Source organism: Dunckerocampus dactyliophorus, chromosome 12 (genome assembly GCF_027744805.1).
Source record: "Dunckerocampus dactyliophorus isolate RoL2022-P2 chromosome 12, RoL_Ddac_1.1, whole genome shotgun sequence".
In the NCBI taxonomy this organism is placed as follows: domain Eukaryota; kingdom Metazoa; phylum Chordata; class Actinopteri; order Syngnathiformes; family Syngnathidae; genus Dunckerocampus; species Dunckerocampus dactyliophorus.
The window spans coordinates 942,102-967,376 of record NC_072830.1 but is presented as its reverse complement, the minus strand read 5'-3'; the positions used below and the strand labels follow the sequence as shown (position 1 = coordinate 967,376).

Sequence of the window (25,275 nt, the reverse complement as noted above, 5' to 3'; positions counted from 1 at the left end):
TCTTGTTAGAATATGCCTTTTTCTCTTAATATTTTTTCTTAATATTCTTGTGAAATGGCAGCTGATTTTTTTTTCATTTCTGCTGTATTTTTTACATTTTCCAACTATTTGAACGTTGTTCTTGTACATTTTATTTTCGTAATTTTGACTTTATTCTCGTAACATTATACATTTTTCCACAACCTAATTTTCCAAAAAATAAAACTTTGTCGTTTTGCTTCTCATAATATTATGACTAAAAATAATATAAATAATATATAAATTAATATTTCAACTTCATGCTATTTAAATGACATTGCCAACGGCAGTTCTAGCTATGGGCCATATGGGCAATTGCCCAGGGGCGGTCTTCTCTAGGGGGGAGCTGCGGGCCACACATTTGTGTCCAGCGCTCATCAAGTCAGGATGTGTGGCAGATGGGCGCCCTCTGCAGGCGGGATACTCGCGCCGCCAAGCTGCTCAGACGTCATCAAATGTATTGGGGGGGCTGACATCCCCACTGTGCCTCAGCCCTCAGGTTACCCATAGCGTCGGTCCGCCAAGGGCGTCATTCAAGCCAGAAGACATTGTAATATTTGTTCTCATGATATTACATTATGCTCACCAAATTACTTTTTTTTAATTTGAGACTTTTCACTTGTAAAATTATTGCTGAGTTTTCCATTTTTGCTGGGTTGTTTTTATTTTTCTTGTTAAATCATATTTTTAGAATAAAAAAAAACAGCTACAGGCAACAAACAGCCCCCGGCCCCCACTTTGGACACCCCTGCACTTGCACGTTCTAATGAGCAGCAAGAGCTCTGCACGGCCTTCTAAGAATAATCCAATGAGTCGTGTACAGTTTAAGTTCATGGAAGGATATGTTAAACAAGTAACATGAAGCATCCCACAGTTCATTTAAAATACTTTATTGCTTTCATGCAGGAGTGCCATAAAAGACAGACATGACAGAAGATGCAAAAGTTATTTCTTTTCTTCCCCCCTCCCCTGTACAAATATAGGGTCTGGATTCATAAATAGAAGCTCGAAAAAGGTTTAAGGTCAATGCTGGAGCAGTTTCTGTTGGGTGGTGTCGTTACAGCACTCGGCATGCATCAACAGCACAGTGCGTCACACAAACACGTTCAGGGTTTCCTTTACAGCTCGTCGTGCAAAAACACAGAAATGACGCCTTTTTCAGTAGTGAGAGTAGCTGCTTTTAAAAGCTTTGATGTTTGGGAGAAGCAGACTCTTGGTTTGGTTATCAATAACCTACAAGTACAAATGCATAGTCAACGTGAGGCTCTGCGACCAATGTAAACATACTAGACAAAAGACCGGTCGCTGCAACACCCCCAAAAAAGGTGTCCAACCAAGTGGGATTTGGCACTTTGATGGGATACTTGGTCTTCTAATCCTTCACTACAGGTGGTTTGGTTCCCAACTGCTGAGTTATTCTTTAGCCCTTGTCCAGCACCCATGAATACATCTAGAGAGTACACAAGATCATATTATACCACAATTGGATCCCAGTCATCCAGGAAGAGGATGGTCCTCACAAAACATCTTTAAAAACAAGACCCCAGATTGAAATAAATAGGTGTGTGTTCCCCCCGCTCACAACAACCAACAAAAACAGTACAAGAAAGAAGTTTCATGGCTACTGTGTAACATAGTTGGCTCTTTCAGGGACAAAGATGGCCAACGTTTGCAACCCAAAGGAGCCCTTTGCTCCCCCAGACGACGCCGACAGTGAAGTGTCATCGATGCGGTCTCAGCTGAGTCGTGGGAAGAAAGAAAGCAAGCCGTGGACTGATCAGACGATCAAACAAAAGGCAAGACATGCAAAGCGATCCAAGAAAGGGGCGTTTCCATCGGAGACTGGCACAATTGACTGCAGAATAAATACATTCTTTACATTGCATTATACAAACACCCCCCCACATGAGCAGAAAGAGGAAGCTTGCTCCTGCAGTCCGCGAGGTTTTAAACCTGGCAAATGTTGAAAGGAAACAATTGAAGAGCCCAAAGCAACGAGAACAAAGAAGACAAACAGGAGTCCCGCCTTCCTGCCTTATTTCTTCTGCTTCTTGAAGATCTTGAAGGTGTGTTTCTTGCGGCTGGCCGTGGAATCCGTGTCCTCCCCCGTGGAGGCGCTGTCCTCTTCCAGTGGACTCTTCTTGGAAGACAGCTGCGGGATGCGGCTGTTGCCCTTCGCCCCCGCCTGACCCCCTCCTCCCGTGGGCGAGGGGGTTTCCGGTTCGGTGGAGTTGGGGCTGAGGGAGCGGGACGACTCCGTGGGGCTGTTGACCTCCCCCGGGCCGGGCGAGGCTTCCGTGCCGTACGCCCTCCTCATGAGGATGGGGCTGTCTGGGAGGTGCTCGCCACCCTCGTGGACACGGTTGCCGCCGTTTGGGGTGTACGCGTGCAGCGAGGCGGTGTCGTGGAGAGACAGGCCGTGGAGGAGGGAGGTGGGCTTGATCAGGTGGCTTTTGGAACTGAAGGCCGACAGGCGGTCGCCCATTTGGGAGAGGGAGAGTGAGGAGTCCGAATCCGACCGATTTAGGTCCCTGTGTGGGGAAAACACACGTTAGGCCTTACGTCCCCACGTACGTGTTACCACACGCATGGGCCACGCAGTTTTTGGGAAATGTGTTGGGCGTGGCCAGCACGTACAGGAAGTAGGCTACCAGAGGGGTTGCAAGTGTGTCGTACTAATGGAGCAAGTCATTCGTGACACCCACGTGCTTGCCGTAGCTGTTAGATGGTAAATGGTGGGTGCGGCGTGCGATTCATGCGTGCTAGGTGCGCTTTGTGTACGTGTGGGCATCGTACGAGGCTCGTGCGGCCTGCTCGCTTCGATCGCAAGATGGGTGCCTACGGCTATCGTGACCAGGAGAACCGGAGTGTTCCTCGGAAAGCTGCCCACCGTGGCCGGGCAATGTACACAAGGTACTTTTAAACTTGCGACACACGCGAGGGTCACACCCTCCTCCTCTGCCTTGGCGGCATGCAAGGTTTTCCTACCTGCACGCAAAAAATAATCTGCATCCCAATTTTCTTCCTACAGGCTTGGCATGTCGTCTGCGGGTTTGAAAATCCATGCGGGCCACGTGCGTGTTGCTTTAGAGCCAAACAAACGTAAGCCCAATGTTGGCAAACTGCTGTTACCTACACGCTGGGGTCGCGTGCTCACACTGAAACGCTACACTTGTTAAAAGGAAAAGGGCACTTTTTTAAAATTTATTTTGCCCTTCATTCACAATCCTTCTGTGAAACATGAACGCATATTTCTTTCCCTTTTCTGTGCGTTCTAACGTGAGCAAAAGAGTTAGTGCGGTCCAGCTAACAAGGCACCTCAAGGGAGGTACCTATTTTGATGCTGAAGCCCCAACAACAGACGCCAACAGTGTTCCATGCCCATGACTGAGCTGTATATTAACCACGCTACAGCTGCATTGTTATTGTAGCAGCTAACATGAAAAACTACATTCATCTGGCGGAGAAACACGATGCCTCGCTAGCCGCCCGTCTCAGCGTCACTCACACTGCCTCATGCCGCTGCAACGGGACAGATGGAAGAGTGGATACTACTGGCTCTCAATTTCGCTACAAGCATTTTTGACCTGAGTCTTGTGCTGGAAGACACAGCCATCCCAATAAGAGCAGACGTTGGAAGTGCCTTCGCTGTTTCCATGCTGCTGTTGTTGATGGAAGTAGCGTTAGCTGCTATGGGCTATGTCACATCAATGTGCCTGGCAAAGAAGTTCTGGTAATGTTTTAAATCATCAAAACACGGCAAGATACTGTAAGTATTACACGCTACCATCCATGTACTTGCTAATGCATGATCACAGCATGGATGGAAATCCATAAAACCTTGTTAGAGGGCTTCATAGTGGAAATAGGTACCTCCCATGACGTGCAATGTTAGCTGGCTCATGCCAACTCCTTTTCTCGTTAGAATGCACAGAAAAGACAAAAATGTGTTCATGTTTCACATAAGGATTGTGGATTATTCCAAAAAAAAAAAAAAAAAAAAAAAAAAAAAAAAGGACTAGGAAGATGGAGAGGTGAGAGGTTGGGGAAAAGAGTAAACGTGGAACACAAAATGGAACGGCTCATTTCGCGCTCATCTCCTACACGTGGCAGATGAGCGCCCTCTACAGGCAGGGTTTACCATTTAAACATTTTCACCCAAATGTCCTGGACCAATCAGCCTCAAAAGTCCAACAAAACTCTGGCATTCAAACCATCATCGTGCGAGATGTCAGCAGATGAAATTCAAGTTCCACTGTGTATAGACAAGACAGTAGAGATGTATAACCCAGCACGCAGCGTATCAGAGTATAAAGACATGACAATAATCAAGTATCATTGTCCATGTCTACACCACACTGTGTTTCACATGATTAGGAAGTGAGATTGCTCTCTGATTTTGCTAAATGGTCAACCTAAATGATGACTTCCAAGTCATCAACCTCTAGAGTACAAACGGAATGTTACTGAACAAGGCTGATGGGACGAGAGAGGCACCAGCAGATATACCTGATCACACCTGGGACAGCTTTCTACAGGTGCTCTTCATTCCAAAAACGCTTGTCATGATGCTTTCATCAGCTCAATCAGCCACTCATGTCTTCAGCGTACCAAAGTGTTTGGGAATGACTGAATGTTTTCATGCCCTGTCCAAGGCTTCGCAATATTTGATGCTTTCTCGGCAGAGATCCTTTTTCTTTCTCATTTTGCTTGAAATCTGCGGGATGCTTAATCATGTGGAACATCATTTTGAAATAGTTTTCCTTTCATTGGTCACCTGGCAAACTAATGACAACACTTGTCTAGCTTGACATCAGTAATCCAAGAGCCCCAAGACCCAATGGCATCCATCCAGTTCAAGAGTTACGTTTATGTACACACTATGCATACTAATAATCACACACCAGAAGTCGCACTTACTCTCACACTTGCACCAGTTAGTGTTCAAATGTTACTCAGACGAGAGCGGCACTGCAGTAGCGAGCACCGAGTGTGAGCGCAGCCACATATTTGCACGTGAGTGGCAGGCGGCGGTTAACACGCATGCAACATGAGCTCAGTGGCGGCGGATACCCAAAGCTGTCGCTACGCACGGCGTGCGCTTTGGAGACGTCGGAGAAGGTGAAATCGGGAATGGGGTCCATGGGCTGGAAGGAAGGGTGATAAATGCGGGAGGAATGAGGGGCGACGCCGCCCCCCGCCGAGCAGGAAGAGGGCGGGGCCTGCGGACTAGAGCTACAGATGATGGAGGGGTGAGACACAGCAGAGGACAGAGGGGGCAGAGACAGACTCTCCAGGTGCCCGAAAGACTGGCTGCGGGACTCTCGGAAAGTGGAGCGACACCTGGGTGGGTGTGAACTTCCCTCCCCCTGCTGGCCCTCCAGCAGGGGACCCTCTACCAACCTCTGCGAGCTCAAAGCCAGGTGGGGGTCAATGTGGCGCTGGCGCAGGGACATCATGCTGGGAGCTGTGGGCACAAAGGCGACAACGTTATCAGCAATCACAATGACCTGCTGGTCCAGGATCAGCAGAAAGATACTCCGAAAGGTGCTGGGACTGAGACTTCTCTGTTCTTTTGTGGACTTGATGATAAAAGCAGATTGTACAATCCCAGCACTTCTCGCATCTTTGATTTCAAGAGGAAATGACACAAGACGGGTCTAAGAGTCAGGTGATTGCATTTAAATCAAATAAAAAGGCTTTTGTGAATTTAGTGCCTATGAGAAGCAAGGAAGTGCACGACTGGTGACGAGGGTCAAGATTAAAGGGTGTTTTTTTGGATGAGAACACTGGTGGTTCCTCCTGTTTGCAAGTGACACAGCTAAGGTGTGGGTGGGTTGACAGGGGAGGACGTAGTAATAAATGGCCAACCGAGATATTTCCACACGGGCTGACAGTCGGCGCCCACGGACCACAGGTCACTGGCTCGGCGCTCCAACAGCCGGGTGCCGTCTGCGGTCGTGGCGACGAGACAGCAGCCAGAGAGGTGGTGGTGTAGGTGTGACAGGGTGAGGGAGGAAGAGAGTGGAGTGAGATTGTGAGGGAGTGCAAGTCATGTTGATTAGAAGACTTACTATTGCAGCCACGGTAAGTCAAATCCTCTGTGTGATGCATTTTTCTTCCCCCCCAAAGAGGCTATAATGTCATTTTTGTAAAGAGAATGTGTCAGTATTTACTACATTGTTGCAGCAAATCACAAGTCCACCACAAACACTACAGAACAAAACATTCTTATTCTATATTTGGCTTTTGGACACATAAAAAAAACCTTCATTCGTCATCACGGACTGGAGTCAAACAACCAACCGTAAGAGGCATTCAGGAGCACTGCTGACAAATAAGTCCATGTACACGGTTGACATACTGTAGGTACCAAATGAAGCCCACCCATCAAATGAAGCCCACCCATCTACATCCATCACCAACAAGGTCCAAAACCCTCACGAGGTCTGATGTTTGGATTTCGCCAGCAGGCTCTTGGGGTGTTTAAGTGTTCGTTTGCTAATCCCCGTAGCAGACGGCCCCACGGATTCGCACGAACTCTTACATTGCAGAGTCGCGGGCATGATGTCCTCGTCCAGGTCATCCATGTCGTCAGTCACGATGAAGTGCTGCGGCGTGGTGGCTCGGCCCCCCATGAAGCTGGGGTCCAGGTTGAGGGCCGACGCCAGCGACGGCAGGCCCGGGTTGTTGACGACCGTGAGACCCGTGAGGATCTCGATCTGCTGCCAGCGGTGGAGCCTCTCGCGAAGGGCGGCCGTAACCTCGCCCAGCGCTTGTCTGGAGGAACATCCACGACTTGTATCAGTACGTTTACACCACAACAAAACCAAAAACAAAAACATAAAAACTTTCATTTGTATGTATATTCGAGTGTATTTGGCAGTACTGCAGTTCTAGTTTGCAGTCATGTGGACATCCTACTGGAAGCTGCTTCTAATATTTTGCTCGCCCTGTTTAGCTGCATGCATCCTTCAAACTACAAGCACCTGTGAGGGTCAAACTATTACGTAACGCCCCACGGTAGGATGCGGTGCAGTTATAGACTAATTGCAAACCCCAATAATAAAACATAGTGTTACCTTAAAACCTCTGACTGTCTCAGTCAATCACATTGTATTGGGGTGAGGGGGGTCCTAACTTATCCTGACTAATCCTGACTTACTTTGCTGCCAAAATTTTGTGGTCCACATCATCCAGGGAAGAGCTGTGCGCCACATGGAACGTCCCAAACAGGGTGTTCCTCTTTTTCTTAATCTTCTCCGCCTGTGGAAAAGAACGCAAGTTAGTACATCTTAAAGGATGAAGTGTTTCTCTCTATTTGGTCCCACGTGCGTACCCCCTCTTTGGCCACCAGGAGCTGGCGTTCTGCGTTCTGCTTCTTGATGTTGTAGTACTGAACCTCAACCTCATGGGTGAGCTGCAGCCACTTCTGGAGAGCCTCCGGAGGGGACCAGCTACTCCGCGACTCTAGCTCCTTCTCGGCTTTCTTCAGAGCCATGCGCACCTGAGACGGATGCAGAGGTGAGGTGACCGCTGCAGAATAATTCATGTTTTTGCAGTCATTGTGCTTCCAGTACTACTTGTACTTGGAAGAGGGCTGTGCTGTGTTCCTGCCAAGCTTTTAATAAAACCAGTCACTAGTGTGGGTGTATTTACCCCGATGGAGCTAAACATACGCCGCATTTCAAGTGTGAAATGCCAATACAGTTATTGTTTAACACTATTAGCCACATCAAAATGGAATACCTGCTCAAGCTCCTCTTCTGCGTACTTTTGGCGGCTGAGTTCATTCTCTGTGCCCTCTCGTAGATCCCTCAGTCGTTGGGCTTCCTGCTTGGCTGTGCTGATCTCATCCCGCAGCTTCTGCTCCAGGTTGACCTTCTCCACCTCCACTGAGCGATGCTCCTCCTGGGCGATCTGCAGCCTGTGGGCAAAACAAGGGTGAAAAGTATACATGAATTTATTTCTTTATGTATTCCAGCAACAATGATCCTGCGTTTTTAGCGCAGGTGTACCTAATAGTGTGGCCCGCGGGCGTGGCATGAACAATGACTTGCGTCAGCAGAGAGCATGGCTGACGAGCACCGAGGAGAGCAAAGAGCTCAGTTCAGCTGCTGGGGTGCTCACAATAAAATGGCATCGGGAGTGGGAACAGCTGTCAGCGTACAATTATAGAACAGTACAGTGTGCTGCTCTATGCTTGAATACGCGTGCGTTTGTATGGGGCTTATTTTTAGACCGCAGCATGACTTTACTAAAGTCTTCCAGAGGAGGAGTTTATCGCCCATGACTTAATGACTTAGTGCTTAGTCACGCACAGGCCCCTTTTTAAAAAGACCTTGATTGGAGTCCAAGCTCATCGTAATAGTGCAATGTGTTTGTGACATTTCACGGGATGCTGGTAATACCGTCTTCTGTCACTGAGGAGCAGCATTCTCCTCCTGGTAAAGCACAGAGTGGGAATGAAAGGTGACCCAGGCGGGCTGCGGTGGAAAAATGAGGCTCGGTCGGGGCTGTCCCGCTAAAGCCTTCAACCGTGACCTCTTCTACACTTGCAGCTGAGCTTTGAAAGCACCAGCGCGGCTCCATGGAGAAGATTCCAACTGCGTAGCTCCCGGGACGTTTTCCAAGAAAAAGGTGATTAATAAGCGGTACTTTCTTGATACTAACTGCCGTGTTTATGAGCCTGACTGCCAGAAAATGTGGCCCGCAAGCTCATTCATTGCCATCACATGCACCGTCCTTGTCGCCGGTCCTTGACGCCAGTGCTTTTTTTCCACCATGTCTGTCTGCACACCAGTCTCAGTGCGGCCAAATTAGCGCCGGAGCCCACATGTTAAGCGGTCATGCTTAACACCATCTCCCAGCAGTGAATCAGAGGCCCAGGGTCAAAGCGGCACTCTAAAAGGGCTCCCAGGAAATCCAGCTCCGGTCAAAACCTCCTCCCACCGTCTCCCTACAGACCGGGCCACTTGATACCACCACAGGACGGGCTGGAAGGTATGGAAAGAAAGCAGCTGGCAGTGGGATCAGGAGGAAAGGCGCAGCCACAGATATCTCTCGCTGCAGTCCAACAGTCAGCACGCTTTTTAAACGCATTGCTCCAACTTTGATGCTCGTCACAAACTCACCGATTCCACCCCAAAATGCAGAATAGTCAGCATTTAAATATAGAAAGTGTACTCTGCACACAAACACCTGCAGACAAAATTATGTTTCTGTACTAACAAAACAAGAGATTTAAAATAAACAATGACATTTCCAGCACTTCAACATTACAGAGGCACATTGAAAGCCTTTACAATTCCAGCATGTGAGGATTTCAGGAAACTGACAATCTATGACCATTAAGAGCGCAATGAAACAATGAAAGCAACACAAGTACTGTATGGCACCTCAGGCACGTCCTATGAATGCATGCACATCAAGTTAATCAAGTACAGTCCATCCCCACTTTTCACAAGGGTTACAGTCCGGGACCACCAGAGTAATCGACAGGCCCATAAAAATAGATAAGACACTAGCAGCTCTGCAAAAACGTCATAATAAACCTAAACCTAACTATGCCTCACATTTAGAGTATAAAAGTATAAAATAAATTATAAATTAAATTATTAAACTGCAAATGTGTGGGGATCCACTCTACTTGAAAAGCTTTTCTTGGACAATCCAGGCAAATGTGTGTAAAGAGCAAAACAACAAGAGGTTGTCTATAGAAACGGTACTGACTGACCACCGGCAATAACCTCTATGGTCTCTGAAAAGGAGCCGTGCATGAGATCAATGTATTAGTGTATCCTTGAAAGGAATCAGAGAGACCGTGCACGCACTTGTAAGCACATTCTGAGCATTCCTGGTCCTATTAGCCAGGCCCAGAATAGTTCCTTAGGCTTCAATCACCTACGACTAGGATGTTGCTGTTGCTCAACCTCAAAAAGGGTCAAATGAGTCTTTTATCTTAAAAAGGCACTGATGGTCTACTCTGCTATGCTAGATAAACATAATGAATCACTGAAGCCAGATCCAAAAGCTAGAAATGATCATTAATCAGTCTTGGAAAGGTCTCCTCAACATGCTATTTTCATGGGCCCGTAAAGCCAAGCCGTGTAAAGACAAAAGATGAAAAGGTGTTCACACGCTTGCTGTAAAACGATGGCCACCCTTCAGGACTCGCAAGTTGCTCCAGGAGCTGATAAACTGGATTGAACAGAACACTGCACATTGAAACTCCTAATGAACTTTCTCCAAACACCTTACAGACAAATATTATTCATGAGAGCGTTTGAATATTTTTAACGACCTCTGAAGAAGCAGCTAAGCCTCTTTCACATCCTGCAAAATTACCCAACTGACTTTCACTTCTCCTCACTTTTGTTGGAGGTCATGTAGACTCTGCTCAGCTCTCTGCAGGCCCTCCAGGTCCTTCATCATCTTCTTCATGTGGTCCTTGGAGTAGCGGTTCTGGATGTAGGCGAACCAGCAGCCCCCCATCCCGATGACGATGGACACCACCAGCATGAAGTCCTTCAAGTGGTTGTGTCTGTTCACTGGGACACACACACACACACAAAGAAGGGTGGGCCTCAGGGGTGTAACGATTCATCGACTACATCGATGCATCCATGTATGTTCCTATGATTCATCTACATCCATCTGTGTCTGGAAAGTTTCCACTATAGACGACATATATCGATCAAACATCGTTTAAAAAGGTAATCAATCGATTGCATGGATACTAATAAATAAACATTGGATTTAGGCACGGCAGGATGGATATGGACATGTGATTTTTTAGACGTTAAATGCTACTCGATTGAGTCTGCCCATCTGTGACGTCATCGCCACGCGCCATCAAACAAGCTGGCGAGCGAGAAATAATGAAGCCACAATGGGGTCCAGTGTGTGGAAACACTTTTGTAGAGAAGATGTTCTAAATAAGTCGCCCACTGCAACACTTCAAATCTCTCCACCCACCTACTAAGGCGCATGGGATGTCACACAGCGCTGCCCGTCCAGGCACCACCTGCGGTGTTCCCGCGGCATCAGCATCACAAGGTAACATCAGCTCTGCAGAAGCCTCAGGTATCACCAGCATGTTTAGGCAGAGACTAGGCCAAAGCTGTAATCGTTGTTTTTCATTGTTTGTTTATATCCATCATTCATTTATACCTCATTCCCTTGCAACAAACAGTAATCTAAGAAACGTCACCTGCACTGTCCAGTATCCAGGTATGTATTTCTTTCACAATCACACCCGTTGAATTTTTGGCTAAAAGTTACTGAATTGGGCCGCACGGTGGTCTAGTGGTTAGCACGTTGGCCAATACAGGAACAGCCTGGAGATCGGGAAGACCTGGGTTCGATTCTCCCCTTCTGTGTGGAGTTTGCATGTTCTCCCCGTGTGCGCGTGGGTTTTCTCCGGGCACTCCGGCTTCCTCCCACATTCCAAAAACATGCATGTTAGGTTAATTGGCGACCCTAAATTGTCCATAGGTATGAATGTGAGTGTGAATGGTTGTTTGTCTATATGTGCCTTGCGATTGGCTGATGACCAGTCCAGGGTGTACCCCGCCTGTCGCCCGAAGTAAGCTGGGATAGGCTCCAGCATGCCCCCGCGACCCTAATGAGGATGAAGCGGTATAGAAAATGGATGGATGGATGGAGTTACTGAATGGTATCGTTTTAAATGAACCAATATCGTTCCTGAATTGTATTGGCAACCATGAATTGTAATACGAATTAATTCTTTATTAAAATGAATCATTACACTCCTGGTGAGCCTCTTAGTGTTTAGTGTACACATTATTTTTGTGCCTTAATTCATATTATATTAACAACAGGCAACCAGGGTTCCCTAAAAAAAAAGGACAAAACTATTTCATTTAATGTATTCATTGCTAATTTTCCCCACAGTCAAATATCCACAAAATACCATAAGGGCCATGGCTGTATTTTGCATCATTTTAAATATACAAATACACATGTACATGTACATATACATATACATATACACATACACATAAACATAAACCCAGCCACACCTTGGCAGATGAAAACAGAGGTAATTAAATATTCAAAAGTAAGAGGATACAAATATTTGGGTGTGTCCTCAGATCAGGTTTAGACCTGTCCGACAGCCACACTGTCCTACAGTGTTGTTATGGTCCACTACTCTTTTTATTTTGTTGCTCTGTAAAATGTGCACCCAGCTTTCAAGGAAAAAGATTTCCAAAGTTCCTTCTTGAAGTTGCTTAAACAGGAAGCCAAATAGGTTTACCAGTCAGCTGAGTGTCTCCTTTCACACATGAGTGGCGTCCAAAGCACACCCCGAAATGAAATGCAGCTGCGCAGCTCACGCTGACACAAGGGAAGCGTTCAACACTCACATACACCTGCCCTAAACTACTTTAACTTGAGGAAGAAAATGTACAGCTGGATTGCGCTCTTTCCTGCAGCTCTACGGTTGGAAACGGGCAGACGCAGATGTGCTTTAATCAGAGTGTTCAGTTGCATAATGTTGGCCTGAAAGACCAGGGGCTCATTGTGTGCGTGTCTTAAAATGCTGCTGCAGCGAGAAAGTCACAGTCGGCGTGAGCTCGTCGCTTTGAGAGGCTGTCAAAGCCAGACGCCGCTCGCTTGCATCTTCCTCTAGGTGCGACCAAAACCACGGTGATACATGCCACACACAGACCACCACACAATGCGCTTTCTTCCGTATTAAAATTCCCTTTTCACATTTTTTTTTTTTTTAGTAGCAAGTATGTCAATGTAGGACAGCTAGCGTTGCATAGTTGCTTGATGCTACCAATTTGTATTAACTGGCAAGCGCACGCACTAGCTGGTCGCATGGGGTGAGATTATCAGGCACGATAAATCCATCATCACACTGCCTGACATTTCCTGGTTTCACACGTGACTGCCACCTGAGCAGCAGACCGACTGAGCTGAGTATTTTATGGATATTTTGCAATCTCTCCCTGCCACTCGGCTCCTTTCAAGTTGAGAAGCATGTGGAACTAATCAGTGATGCATGAACAAGCATGAGTATCACACATTGCCGTTTAAAAAGAAAAAAAAAAAGTTGCAAATGATGCAATGACGCCACTTACTGAGAGGCGCTCCGAACAGCACGGTGTCCAAAGATTTGAGCTGCAACTTTTGAACGTGGCTGCGATCCAGAATCTTGAGGATTGTGTGCGTCAGAGTGTTGTTCTTCACAGCCAGCCTGAGGAAGAGCCGACACGTGTTCAATCCTCAAAAGTGGGAAATACACCACACATCATGTAGTTTAAAATGATGAATTGCAGCTTATTAAAATAGGAATACATTTCCTAAAAACAAACAGTTTGTGCCGCCTTACCTCGGCATGGTGCTCCCGTTAAAGCTCATCTTGCGGAAGGCCTCCACATACTGTGGCAGTTCCACGTAGGTGATGAGCCACTCAACCACCTCGTCCACAGTCCAGTTATACACTGAGAAAAACAGTCATTTATGGTGTAATTTATCTCAAATTTGCCTTTGGATGTGATACATTTTGCTCCTCTCCTGTATCTACTAAATAGCCTGCTCCACAGCTGCTGGTGTGAAGTGTACTATGAGTGTGAAAAAGGCAGCCGGCAGAAAGGGTGTAAAAGACGAGATATGGCACAGCACATGAAAGAGCCCTCATGGTCTGAACAGACTTGCCAGTTGAGAGAAGGCTGATGCGTGTGTGTGCTGATTTTGTGATGACAGGCTAGAGCATGTCGCCAAATGCGGCGCAATTTCCTCGACACGCTGGCCGATCGAGCCGCCTTGACCGGATGGCGCGGGTGAGAAGGTGGAGAGGCTGACTAGGCTGGCATGGGAAAGGCTAAATGTGATTTATCTTGTGATTATCTGGCAGTCACAGTCACAAGGAAGACAAGTAAAAGGGTCACAGTGAGTGAGGACCACCACATTTACCACTGATTTGACCTTTCAACCATCTCATGTCAAGAATAACTGAAAGTTAACTCGGATACCTTCAGAGCCCTTCCATGTGTTCCACAGGTCCTCCACGCTGATGAACTGGTCATCCCCATGGAAGCTGTTGTGTTTGGCCTTGGGGTCGTGGTAGTTCAGATCCTCCCTCAGGAACTGCAGGGCAAGCACATGATTTGGTTTGCAGAACAGACTTTGGATTTACATGTGACTAGCACATCATTGTCTCAGCCTAAGTGGGAATGATGTGCCAGGACATCAGAGAACTTACAGTACTCTTATCTATGTGTTGTACATAAAAACAGCACGTCAAACATCTGAAGTTAGATAAGAAGTCGCGATTACTATCGCCACTGAATTCAACCTCTCGACTGTGAGTATTCAAAGGTTGGCTACAGTATCTTGTTGCTGACCACATTGTGGGCCAACTCACCAGTCACCATGTCAGTGCTTTTTTACCTTGAACCCACAAGAGCCTTGTCATCAAGCATGGCTGAAAGACATCATGCTTCTCTTGCTTGTTTGATGAATGGATAGAGGGACGAAGAAATACGCTGATCAAAAATTTAGGACCATAGCACACACAAAAGCCACCTAAAACTGGGTTTAGATCAGGGGAAGACTCAGGATAGTCCAAAAGAGTGATGTTATTCCTCTGGAAGAAGTCCTTTGTCAGGCAGACATTGTGGACTGCAGCGTTATCCTGTTGAAAAAGCCAGTCATCACCACACAGATGAGGGCCTTCAGTCACAAGGGATGCCCCCTGCAACATCTCCTCACATCCAGCGGCCGTTTGACGCCCCTGCACAACCTGAAGCTCCATTGTTTATTGAAAGAAAAAGCATCCCCAGATCATGATGGCGCCCCCTCCACTGTGCCATGTGGAAAACATCTGAGTTGGGATCTCGTTGGCATGCAAGGAACGTTGGAAGCCATCAGGACTGTCAAGGTTCCATTTGCCTTTTATCAGAGCATAAAACTTTCAATTTTCAATGTCCCATGTTTGGTGTCCGCGTGCAAATACTAAATTCTGGCAATTTTGTGGCCTTGAAGGAGACCTGTGAAGCGTCTGAAGATGTTTGTTGTTCTTAAAACCTCTTTCTCACAGATGTCATCTGATGGTTACTGGACTGCACTCGGTACCAGTAACCATCTTCAATTGGGCCGAGGATCGTCCTATGTCTTGATGGACAGCCAATTGGATCCTCCGGCTCAGGGCCAGTGACAATTTTTGGGTCTACCTCTTGACCTTTTAGTTCCACAACCATAACCAACTATAATTAGGATCTTTCAAGAAGTTTAACAGACAATCAGGTCCGCAGAGAAAACCATCGGGACCAGCTTGCCCGCCATAGAGGAACTGTACCGGTCCAGAGCCAAGAAGAGGGCAGGCAACATCGCTGCTCACCCCGCCCACAAACTGCTCCAATTCTACCCCTCCATTAAGCGATACAGAGCACCATTTGCCAAAACTATTTTAATAGCAGAACCCCCCCACCACCTTGTAAATACTAGTTGTGAGCAAGTACACCATGATGTGTGTCCGTATCAGTTCACCCATCTAAATTATCCTAATCTGCGTCTGTACTCAGAGTGGGCGGGGCATAAACTGGAAGTGGGTGTGGTTTAACCAGAACTGGGTGGGGCTTAAATCTGTACATTATATTATAAGTGTGAAATTGACATGAATTGTTGAGAAGTTGCTATATTTCTTGTTTATTATTCAGCTACGCGTGTACTGTGTATGTGTGCAGGTGATCAGGAAGACTTATTTAATTATTTTTAATGATCTGTGTGGAGTTGGTGATTCATGTAAATATCCATTCATTCATTCAAGATTGCAATGTGCATACTGCAACGTATTGAGAGGGGTGTAATATTTGACCATGCTTATGTCTATAATGTCATATGACAGCCATACAGGCAGAATGTTCGATGCAGCTCTTCTACTGTGCAGGTGTACCTAATGTAGTGGCCAGTCAATGCATGTTACAGTTACCACCGCCCACTGAAAATTAACAAAATTCGTATATTGTAAGTAGCACGCCTGTTTCACGATGACTTCATGGAATAAGACAAAAATACATTTGGAGGAAAAAAAAAAAGCGGTAATGCTACCCCAATTGAGCTGTATGGGTGACTGACGCAAGATACGCCTGCACAGCGCTGTCTTGTTGCGTGCTTTACCAAACAAGTTCACCAAGTAACTTTAGATACAAACCGAAATAGAGGCGAGCTGAGGACGACCTAACAAAGTGGAGGCAGTGGGCAACGCCAGACGAGCCCTTTTCAACTTGCTAATTGCACCGTGTACGTGAATGAGGCACTGATCGACTCCTCTGTGGCTCCAGTCTGTCTCGGGAGGGGCGGTCGCTGTTTGTGACTGGCCAATCACAGAGCGTGAAGAGTGAATACACAATAAGGATTTTTCATCACGATTACGGATAATGACGAGATGCACTCGTTTCATGCTCGTATTCGGCAAAACGCATTATCCATAATGGATACTCGTTTATAACAAGTATCCGGCTCATCCCTAGTAAATACCATTAGAATTACAATCACTCTATGTAAATATGTGTAGTGGTATTATCCTTATATGTAACCCTATTTACTATTGCTCCATTCTGATTCAAACGACTGCATCCAACCTCAACATAACAGCACGCTGTGAGACACCTTGCTTACGCAACTCAACAATCCGAGGCTTTGTTGCCTTTGCCATCAAGAGCTCATTGCAGTGTGAATACCTGACAAAAAATGACACTAAATCAGTATTTTTCCCGAAGAATTGGGCTTTTAAAGGCTGTAGTCTTAATCTTTTGATCAGCTGTTGAACAGCCTATTTCACTTTAATGGTTGTTTGCATTAAATTGCTAACTCAACCGAGACAGTGCGCTCTATGACACTTTTAGCAACTAATGCTGCTCCTACCATTCAGTGATGTGGAATGAGATCGGGAGCTTGGTGAGCTTCCGGTAAATTGCTTGTTGGACTCACTGGCTTGTTATGTTCATTTAGCCTAATCAGCCTCCCAGGTATGTTCTTCGTGCAATTGTGTAGCTGAATAACTGTTAATGTGTTACACTAGCATACTGGAACCTATTCAGCCTGTTGTTCTGTGTGCTATTGTGTTGTTGAATAACTTGCCTTTCCAGATTGTATGTTCTTCGTCTTGAATTTTGTAGAATACGTTTCTAAATAAATGCAATTTATGTCCATTGCGACTTTTTTTTCTCCCCTCTTCATGACGCATTTTTTGACTGGTGTACCTTACAGTCCCCGTGAAAAAAGACAAATGATGAACACGTAAATGTGTGGAGTGAAATCATTCCGAGCAGTAAGACTCCAGCATCTTTTCCACTTTGTCATACAAGCATTCAAAATCTTTGTCCGATCAAAGCATAAACGGGAGCAGTGACGGCACCGCCTCCTTTGGCTTGAATCAAAGCACCATGGGACTCGGGAGGAAGCCACCCGGAGGCCTCGCCGGCCTGTTTACAGATGAGCAAGCATGATAAATTGACCACAAGCAGCTCTGATGATGAAGAGCGGCTCACACTAAAGTTATTGTTTTAAAGAAACTATATAAACGTGTTCATTCGCAGCAATGCGGGACCAACATGAGGGTCCAGCCCTGTGTGCTTTACGTTAATTATTGACACAACGTGCACGGAAAGGGCAGTGGGGCATACAAATGACAATACCTGGACGAAGGAATGACATTATTAATGACCTTCTTGAACCGAATCTTCACAGGAGTGAAGACTGTCATCTGGTTGTACCTACCCCGTCTGTCTCCACCACGTCCACGTTGCCATTTTTATCATCGTCCATCTGCTTGTGGATGCTGCGGATGGCCTCATAACTGAGAACGCCATTCTCATCCCTGCACAGCGGCTCGTCAATGCGACAAAAATCTGGTGGAGGAGGTCACATAGAAGTGCATGAAAAACACACTGGTAGATCTGTTGTTATTGTGCAGTTCCTGGCTTTCAATATTTTGTGTTTTTAAGAGCACAGTCCCCATCTGGGCTGCCCTCGCTAAACCACCATAGCTTCCTGTGCTGAGGCTTCTTTAGACAAGGACCCCATTTAAAAGCTTGGATTCATCATCGTCTGTTTGAAGTATTGACATGCGTTTGTTAGTGAGACTGAAGGATGACGATGTAATTACGTAATTGGGCAATTTGTCAGTGAAGTCTTATTGAATGACTCCCGTCTTCCTCCCCACAACCAACCCCCCGCCGCCCAAGCACCTTCTCTCTTTCCTGAAGTCTCACAGATGCGGTTGCTCACACATATAGGAGACCTTGTTGGGAATGGCAAGGCAGGGCAGGTTTAATTCTAGAGCAACATTCGTACACAAGGTAATCATCCAAAGTGCTTTACAGAAAAGAAGGGGAAAATCATTCCATAAAAACATGAACTCATTCGAAAATCATTACCTAAAATTCCATAAATCATTCCATACAACAAAAAAATGAAATAAAAATGAAGAGTGCAGATGAAATAGTTAGAGTTGTGGTATGCACAGTTGAATAGAAGTCTTTCCAGCCTGGATTTGAACATTGCCAAAGTTGAGGATTGTTGCACATCTTCCGGAAGACTGTTCCAGATTGTGGCAGCATAAAACCGCCAAACTGTGTAGTCCTGACTCTGGGCACCCGCAGGACACCCCTCCCTGAGCTTCTCAAAGCCCGAAATGGTTCATGTGGCTCTAACATGTCAGAGATGTACTTTGGCCATCTAGACCATGAAAAGACTTGTACACAAGCAGAGCTGCTTTCAAGTCTATTCTCTGAGTGGAAGGAAGCCAGTGCAGAGACCCGAGTACTGGACTAATGTGCTCATATTTCCTGGTTCTAGTCAGGACTTGAGCAGCAGCATTGTGGATGAACTGCAGCTGTTTTACAGCTAGTTTAGAGAACCGGGTGAGAAGGCGTTACAGTAGTCTAGCCTGCTGGAGACAAAGGCTTGGATGAGTCTCTCTAAATCTGGCTTAGACAGTATTCTCTTGATTTTGGCAATGCTTTTTAGCTGGTAAAAAGCTGATTTCATGTGGCTGTGAAAGTTCAGATCCTAGTCCATTATTACCCGTAGGTTTCTAACCTGATGATGAGGTTTTAGAGAAAGACTCTCAAAGTGGCTAATAACACTTCCTCTTTGTTTCTGTGGGCCAAAGACAATGATTTCACTTGTGTGAGTTTAGCTGCAGAAAGTTGATCTGTTTGAAGCAGGGACAAAGTACATTTGCAGGAATGCAGTGCAGATGTGGAGCTGTGTGAAGCGGCATGACGTGCAGCAAACAGTCAGCTTCCGTGTGCATTTGAAAATAAGGGGTGCACAGCATGTATGAACATACTGTCTCTCTGTTTTTAGAAAGGAATAAGAATGCATGGCTGCCCAATAAAAACTATGTGCAGTGAAACCATAAAGCAGAATAAACCCCAAAGTTGTACAATTTCACTCAAATTCTCTGTCCCATAAGTCCAGACTTTTGCATCAATACACATTTTTTCACCTCCCATCCGATCCTGATACCTGAAGTTGCATATCTGCTGATACAATTGCAAATACCAGAGCTCTATTCGCTGTAATATGCAACCACGCCAAAAGAATATCAGCCAACGTAGCCGTCTGCATACATGCAGCACCGCACACACACGGGCGCTCAGCCTGACGTGTTCAAGGCTTCACAGACACCTCGGACAACACAGAACTCTTAACGTTGCATACAATCTCCGGGTTGCCACATTACAATCATTAGTGATTACTTCACATGAAGCTCTAACAACCGCCTCTCTACAGGCGAGTGTGCTATCGTAGCGACCCTGCAGGTTGTGTAGTGTTAAGACTTTGTGATGTTCAACTGTTTTATGTGGACATGAATGCGTCAGTCGGCGCGGGTGAGGAGGACGGCTGCAGTGGAGACGGCTACGTTCCCCAGCACTCTTTTTGCTGATGTCCTTCTGCATACATTTGCTGTCAGCATTAAAGCACGGACGTGGCTCATGGATGGGAAATTTCTGCAGGTGGTATCGTTAACTCATACAGTAAAAAAGAAGTACTTATACCTTTTTATAAACCCGAATGCCCGACCCCAAAGACGTATTTATATGTAGGCAAAAAGAGGTGATGAGGCAGCTATACACTAATAGATGTCACTTTTATGGCAGTTTTAAGCGATACAAACGGCCACAAGGTAGCAGAAGTGCATTTGATAGGAGCTCAGCAGAGATCATGTGGACGAAAAAAATGCACATGACAAAAAAAAAAAGAGTAAGTGAGAGAGCGTGGAGGAGTGTAGTGTGCAGAAGGTTACGGATTGTAGGGAAATTTTAACGCATGCACACGCACACTTTAGTTCCAAATGTGAACATTATAAATAGTTCATGGTGTTGTATTTGTAAATAAACTGTTATTTTATGTAAAATTAGCCTTATTTGTGTTTATGTTGTGGCATTGTTGTATAGTTGTACACGTACTAAAACAGACAGGCTGTCATCACATGCTCACGAGGTCACCGTACACCAAGCACCAAATGACCATCTCAGGTGTTGACTTTCTTCTTTCGCATTTTTTTCCCTAACACTTATTACAAAAGGATACCGTTTTTAAAAAGAAGGATACGCAGAAAGTTAAGTAAGTAACTAGTCTCATACTCAAAGCAGTAAAATGTGCCGTGCGATGTTCACATACCATCTAGTGCTCTCTTTATTCCCAGAGGCACATGTTATGACAAGCGAGAGAGACTGAACAGAGCAAAGTGTGTGCATCAGTGAAGCCTTCAAGTTTGTGCATCAGATTTGTGAATTTACTGCTGGAAGGCACCAAACCAGAAGGTTTTGAGCACCAGAACCGGGAGGGCAACATACCAATAATGCACACACTGGATCACCATGGTAACAACAAAGAATGACAGGTGGCCATGTGAAAGGCTTCACCTGCTGCGACTCATACGGCCAACTTGGCACTTTTTAACCTCATTTGCCTTGCAAAAAAACTCAGATGACCTGATAAGAGATTTGCAAACCAGTCAGCCTGCTTTTTTTTTTTTTTTTTTTTTTAAAGAACTCTAGTTATGCAAGACGTCGGCCGTAGACTACAGAAGCCATATGCCTTCAATGGCGTAAGCAAAGTAGTTACTGCTGAGAAAAGTACGGTAAAGAATGAATTCTGTCACATTCTATGGCTTCCCGGAGCTTGAGGAGCATGTATGTAAGAAGTGTGGCAAACACACACAATCCACAACTGTATAACAATAATGAAAACCACATTTTAACAACTTGACATATTCAATCTAATAAAGGTAATATTAGCTAATATTAATCACCCGGTGCAATGCAATGTCCACTTGAATAAAAAAAATGCTGCACCTCTTTTCCTGTTGAGGAATAAAATACAGGTGGTACTATTCGGTGGTAGTCATTTATCTTCACTTTAACATCACGGTAGCCACCATTAGCACTCCAGAGCGGCTGACATTTAATGGTGTTTTAGTGCCAAAAAATGCAAAACATTTCAACACTGACCTACAAAAGAATGAAAGGATTGGGAGGGGGATAAAGAACAATCTGGTGTCCACTGCTTTTAAAAGCTGACCTTATTTCACCCTTTTTTTGTGACACTGTCCTGAATACATGGAGCGCCAACACTGAACAAAGTCTGAACAAACAAAGGCGGATAAGAATGTGCTATACTGCGATATCAGTGACTGAGTATATATATTATTTAGGGTTAATTGTTTTTTTGTCTTTGCGACACCCTTTTGACACACTACACTGCCGGTTATTGCCTTTCTAACAAGTGGACTGAATTACAGTCTGCACGAGAGCTCATTCAACTTTAAGTGTACGTTAAAAATCCATTATGTTGTACTATTTCGGAAGCAGTGTTACTGCTTGACCATAACTCTGCAAATGATAAACAACACCGGCGGCCCATTAGGTCAACTGCTTCCTGTCTGACTAAGCGGGTTGATGTTTGTTGGAGGACGTGGCTTATTGGAGAATGCGGGCCGGACTATTCTCAGCATGGCCACATATAGTGCCTGCATAACAACAAAAGACGCATGCAGACAGCACTGCAACAGTACAGCTGCCAAACTTTTGACACCAATTAATGTCATGACTGATGGCTCACCTGATATTCCATTTTCTGCCATTTGGCCGTCCGCTGTGGGCGAACTTGACTTATCTGTCCGACTTCCTCCGATGAGACACAAGCAAAATATCCACAAGGTCACCATTTTCTTGAACTCTGTGATTGCTTCGCAGCTGAAAGACATGAGAATGGTGTTGAATCAGGCTTGCATTATTCATTTGCAGCGCATCTATCTTAGCCAGCATTGCTTCTGAGAGTGAACGTCATCATAGCAGGAAGTGCTGCAACGTTACCTCAGAACACAAGGAAATTGTTGCACAAACATGATTATCTGTCAAAAGAGGCTCACCTTCCTGACTCTCATGGACATATAAATGAGACAAATAAAAACTGTATTTGTGCTCCTCGGGGGAATAGGATTACAAGATTATGAAAACTAACATTTGCTCTGTGCAAACGTTAAAGAGAATGACTAAAAACATCCCTGTCGAAGTGTACGTGCGGTCCAGTCGCAGATTCGTTTTTTGCGCATACAATATTTTTGGCTAGCAGTTGTTAATTTAAGTTTGACCTCATTCAATCCCGCAGCGCCTGCTGTGTTGTTATTTTTTGGGGGCACATTGTACTGTCAGCAGATTATATGAACACGGATGTTTCACATTAGCTGGTGGTTGTAATATTTATTCCTACATAGAGGAATTACTCGTCGTTAAAAAAGTGGCGAATCTGCGAACGACAAACTAAAACAAACCCCACCAAAAAGAAATCACAGTAGTTAAGTTAGCAAGATCGCTAATTCTACTGGAGTACCTACTAGCTAGCTAGATGGCACATAAGCTAACGAGGAAGTGAACTCACCCACCAGTTCCACTGTGCTTACACATTATTCACATCAAAGCTTGCAAAGAGCTGTCTCTATTAAGTTTATCGACTGTTAAAAGTCCCAGTGGGATGTTTACGACCACTTGATGTTGAGCTAACTCCAAGTCACCGCAAGTCAAGCTACCACATCTGCACTGTAAGTAGTGACACGCTGCGGCGTTCAATTGAGGGGCAAAACTTAAGATTAGTCACGAAAAAGAGCCGTCAGATACGTACTTTTGTTAGTCGTGCATTACCATCGCAGTGAACATCCGAGTGGGAGCAAACACGAGGACGATAACTCCCTCCAAAAGTCTCTCGGTCTTTCCCCCCGACCGAGGGACTGAACCGAAAAAGCCGCAGAATGTGCAAGAGACAAGTGGGGGGCTCTTCTTCTACGCTTTGGTGTTCCCTGGGTTGTCAAGCAGCAACGGTCGCCCCCTAAAGGCTAGAGTCAGTACGGTTGTCATTTCGCATAGCTAAATGTTGCCATCTTGTGGATAAGCAAAGCACTTACTGTATATACTGTAGTGATATACTACTACTAATACGAATACTAATATTATCATTATTATTGTAAATATTCAAAGGCGCTTTTCATATAAGTAATATATATATATATATACATATATATATATATACATATATGCAGGATATATATATATATATATATATATATATATATATATATATATATATATATATATATATATATATATATATATATATATGTACAATAATGAAAAAAATGATTTGACCACCTTGTTTCTTCAGTTTCTTGTTCATTTGAATGCCTGATACAACTAAAGGTTTGCTAGCGACCATTGACCACAACAGGAAACGGCACGAAGGAGACTGATTGACAATGGTCTAAAGCCAATCAGGACGCAGAGCACAATAGGCGTGTTCTCCCTTAGCCAATAAGGACTGTTGTGGCTCTATATTTAGCCGGCCACTGTGCTATGCTCTACAGGCACGTAAACACATACTGAGACCAGGTGGAAATGTCACATGAGTATACAACCCCCCCTCTACATTTTGGTGAGTCCACACATTTGATCATTAACACTGTCATGTTCTGTGTGCTGCTTTGTCGCCATCTGTCTGCTGTCTGTTGCAGCACACCTCTATGCCACCTTGATGAGCGGATTGGTCTCACCTGTGCCTGATGAGCAGGTCTTCTTAAACTGTGTGCAGACGCCACCTTAGTGCCAGATTGTTACCTACCGTGCCGCAGTGACCTGCTCTTTCCAGCAATCCTGGTTTCAGCGTATTCGGCTTTCTGGTCTATGTCTCAGTCAGTGCTTTGTAAGTACCCTGTTCCCTGCTTGGCTTACTCCAGCAGCGCCTCTTTCCGTTTGACTGTTTCTGCTAGTTTTTTGCGCAGCTCTATAGGTTTGTGTTTTTGTACCCTTTTTCCTGCTTTGTATCCGTGCTTAGCAGCGATTTCTGTTTTTGTATACTTTTACCTGTGACTAGGTCCAGGTGTAGTTTAGTTGTACTTTGTTTGCTATTTTTGTATTTTTACCACGTTGTGGACACCTTGTGTTAAACTTTTTTTGTTTCACGGAAGCTCTGTCTCCGCATCTTGAATTCCACTACTACAGCCGTTGGCCGATCGTAACAAACACATTGCATTAAAATGATTGTAACTGAAACATTCAAATAACCGCAGCACAGCGTTTCCCACATGACTGCAATCTGTGGTGGCGGCGCCTCCATCTTTACCTCATTGACAGTCCAGCATGCAATCATTACAATATCCATGGCCTACTTAGCTTTGACCGTTTGTGTAACGGATGCCAGCCTGTGAGGCTGCGCGAGTGTACGTTGGTAAACCTCATTCCCTCTGCCTCAAGAGCTGCGCTGAACACGCGGCTGACAGTCCGGGCTTTTAGCCGTGTGGTCAGCTCTCTCGTCTCCCATTACGAAGGTCCTGTGTTCAAGCCCTGGTGCGGGCAGGTGCGAAACAGGGCGGGGTTACATTGGTGCCGTGACCCGGGTGGGAGTGAGGTTTGAGGGGGTGAGTGTAACGGATGCTGGGCTGTGCGAGTGTACGTTGGTAAACCTCACTCCCTCTGCCTCGAGCTGCGCTGAACACGCGGCTGACAGTCCGGGCTTTTAGCCGTGTGGTCAGCGCTCTCGCCTCCCATTACAAAGGTCCTGTGTTCAAGCCCCGTGCGGGCAGTGCGAAACAGGGCGGGTTACATATGGACTGCTGTGGGAGGAGTAGTGAAATGACACTCGGGGTGGGGGCTCTTGTGCGCACAATTCACTGCAGATGAGAAGATGGCATCAGTAGATTCTGAGGTGCGTTAAAAGTAT

The 25,275-nt window shown here is 45.5% G+C and overlaps 1 protein-coding gene across 6 annotated transcripts; it reads right to left on the bottom strand.

Annotated features, from left to right (window-relative positions):
• Positions 1–888: 888 nt before the first annotated feature.
• Positions 889–23,352, bottom strand: LOC129191205 (stromal interaction molecule 1-like). 6 transcript variants are annotated; one of them, XM_054794321.1, is made up of 14 exons: positions 23,188–23,352; positions 22,129–22,262; positions 17,773–17,903; positions 14,025–14,139; positions 13,382–13,493; positions 13,131–13,246; positions 10,391–10,568; positions 7,768–7,945; positions 7,358–7,525; positions 7,184–7,284; positions 6,566–6,798; positions 5,890–5,970; positions 5,422–5,485; positions 889–2,549 (listed from the first exon to the last, which is right to left on the bottom strand). In XM_054794321.1, exons 2-14 carry the CDS (start codon positions 22,232–22,234, stop codon positions 2,054–2,056), a joined length of 2,079 nt encoding a protein of 692 aa, XP_054650296.1. In that variant the 5' UTR covers positions 22,235–22,262; positions 23,188–23,352; the 3' UTR covers positions 889–2,053. The 6 variants fall into 6 exon arrangements, with proteins under 6 accessions (XP_054650296.1, XP_054650297.1, XP_054650299.1 ...); XM_054794322.1 differs by having other exon boundaries at positions 23,208–23,330; XM_054794326.1 differs by lacking the exon at positions 5,890–5,970 and adding an exon at positions 6,093–6,153 and having other exon boundaries at positions 2,402–2,549.
• Positions 23,353–25,275: the final 1,923 nt, after the last annotated feature.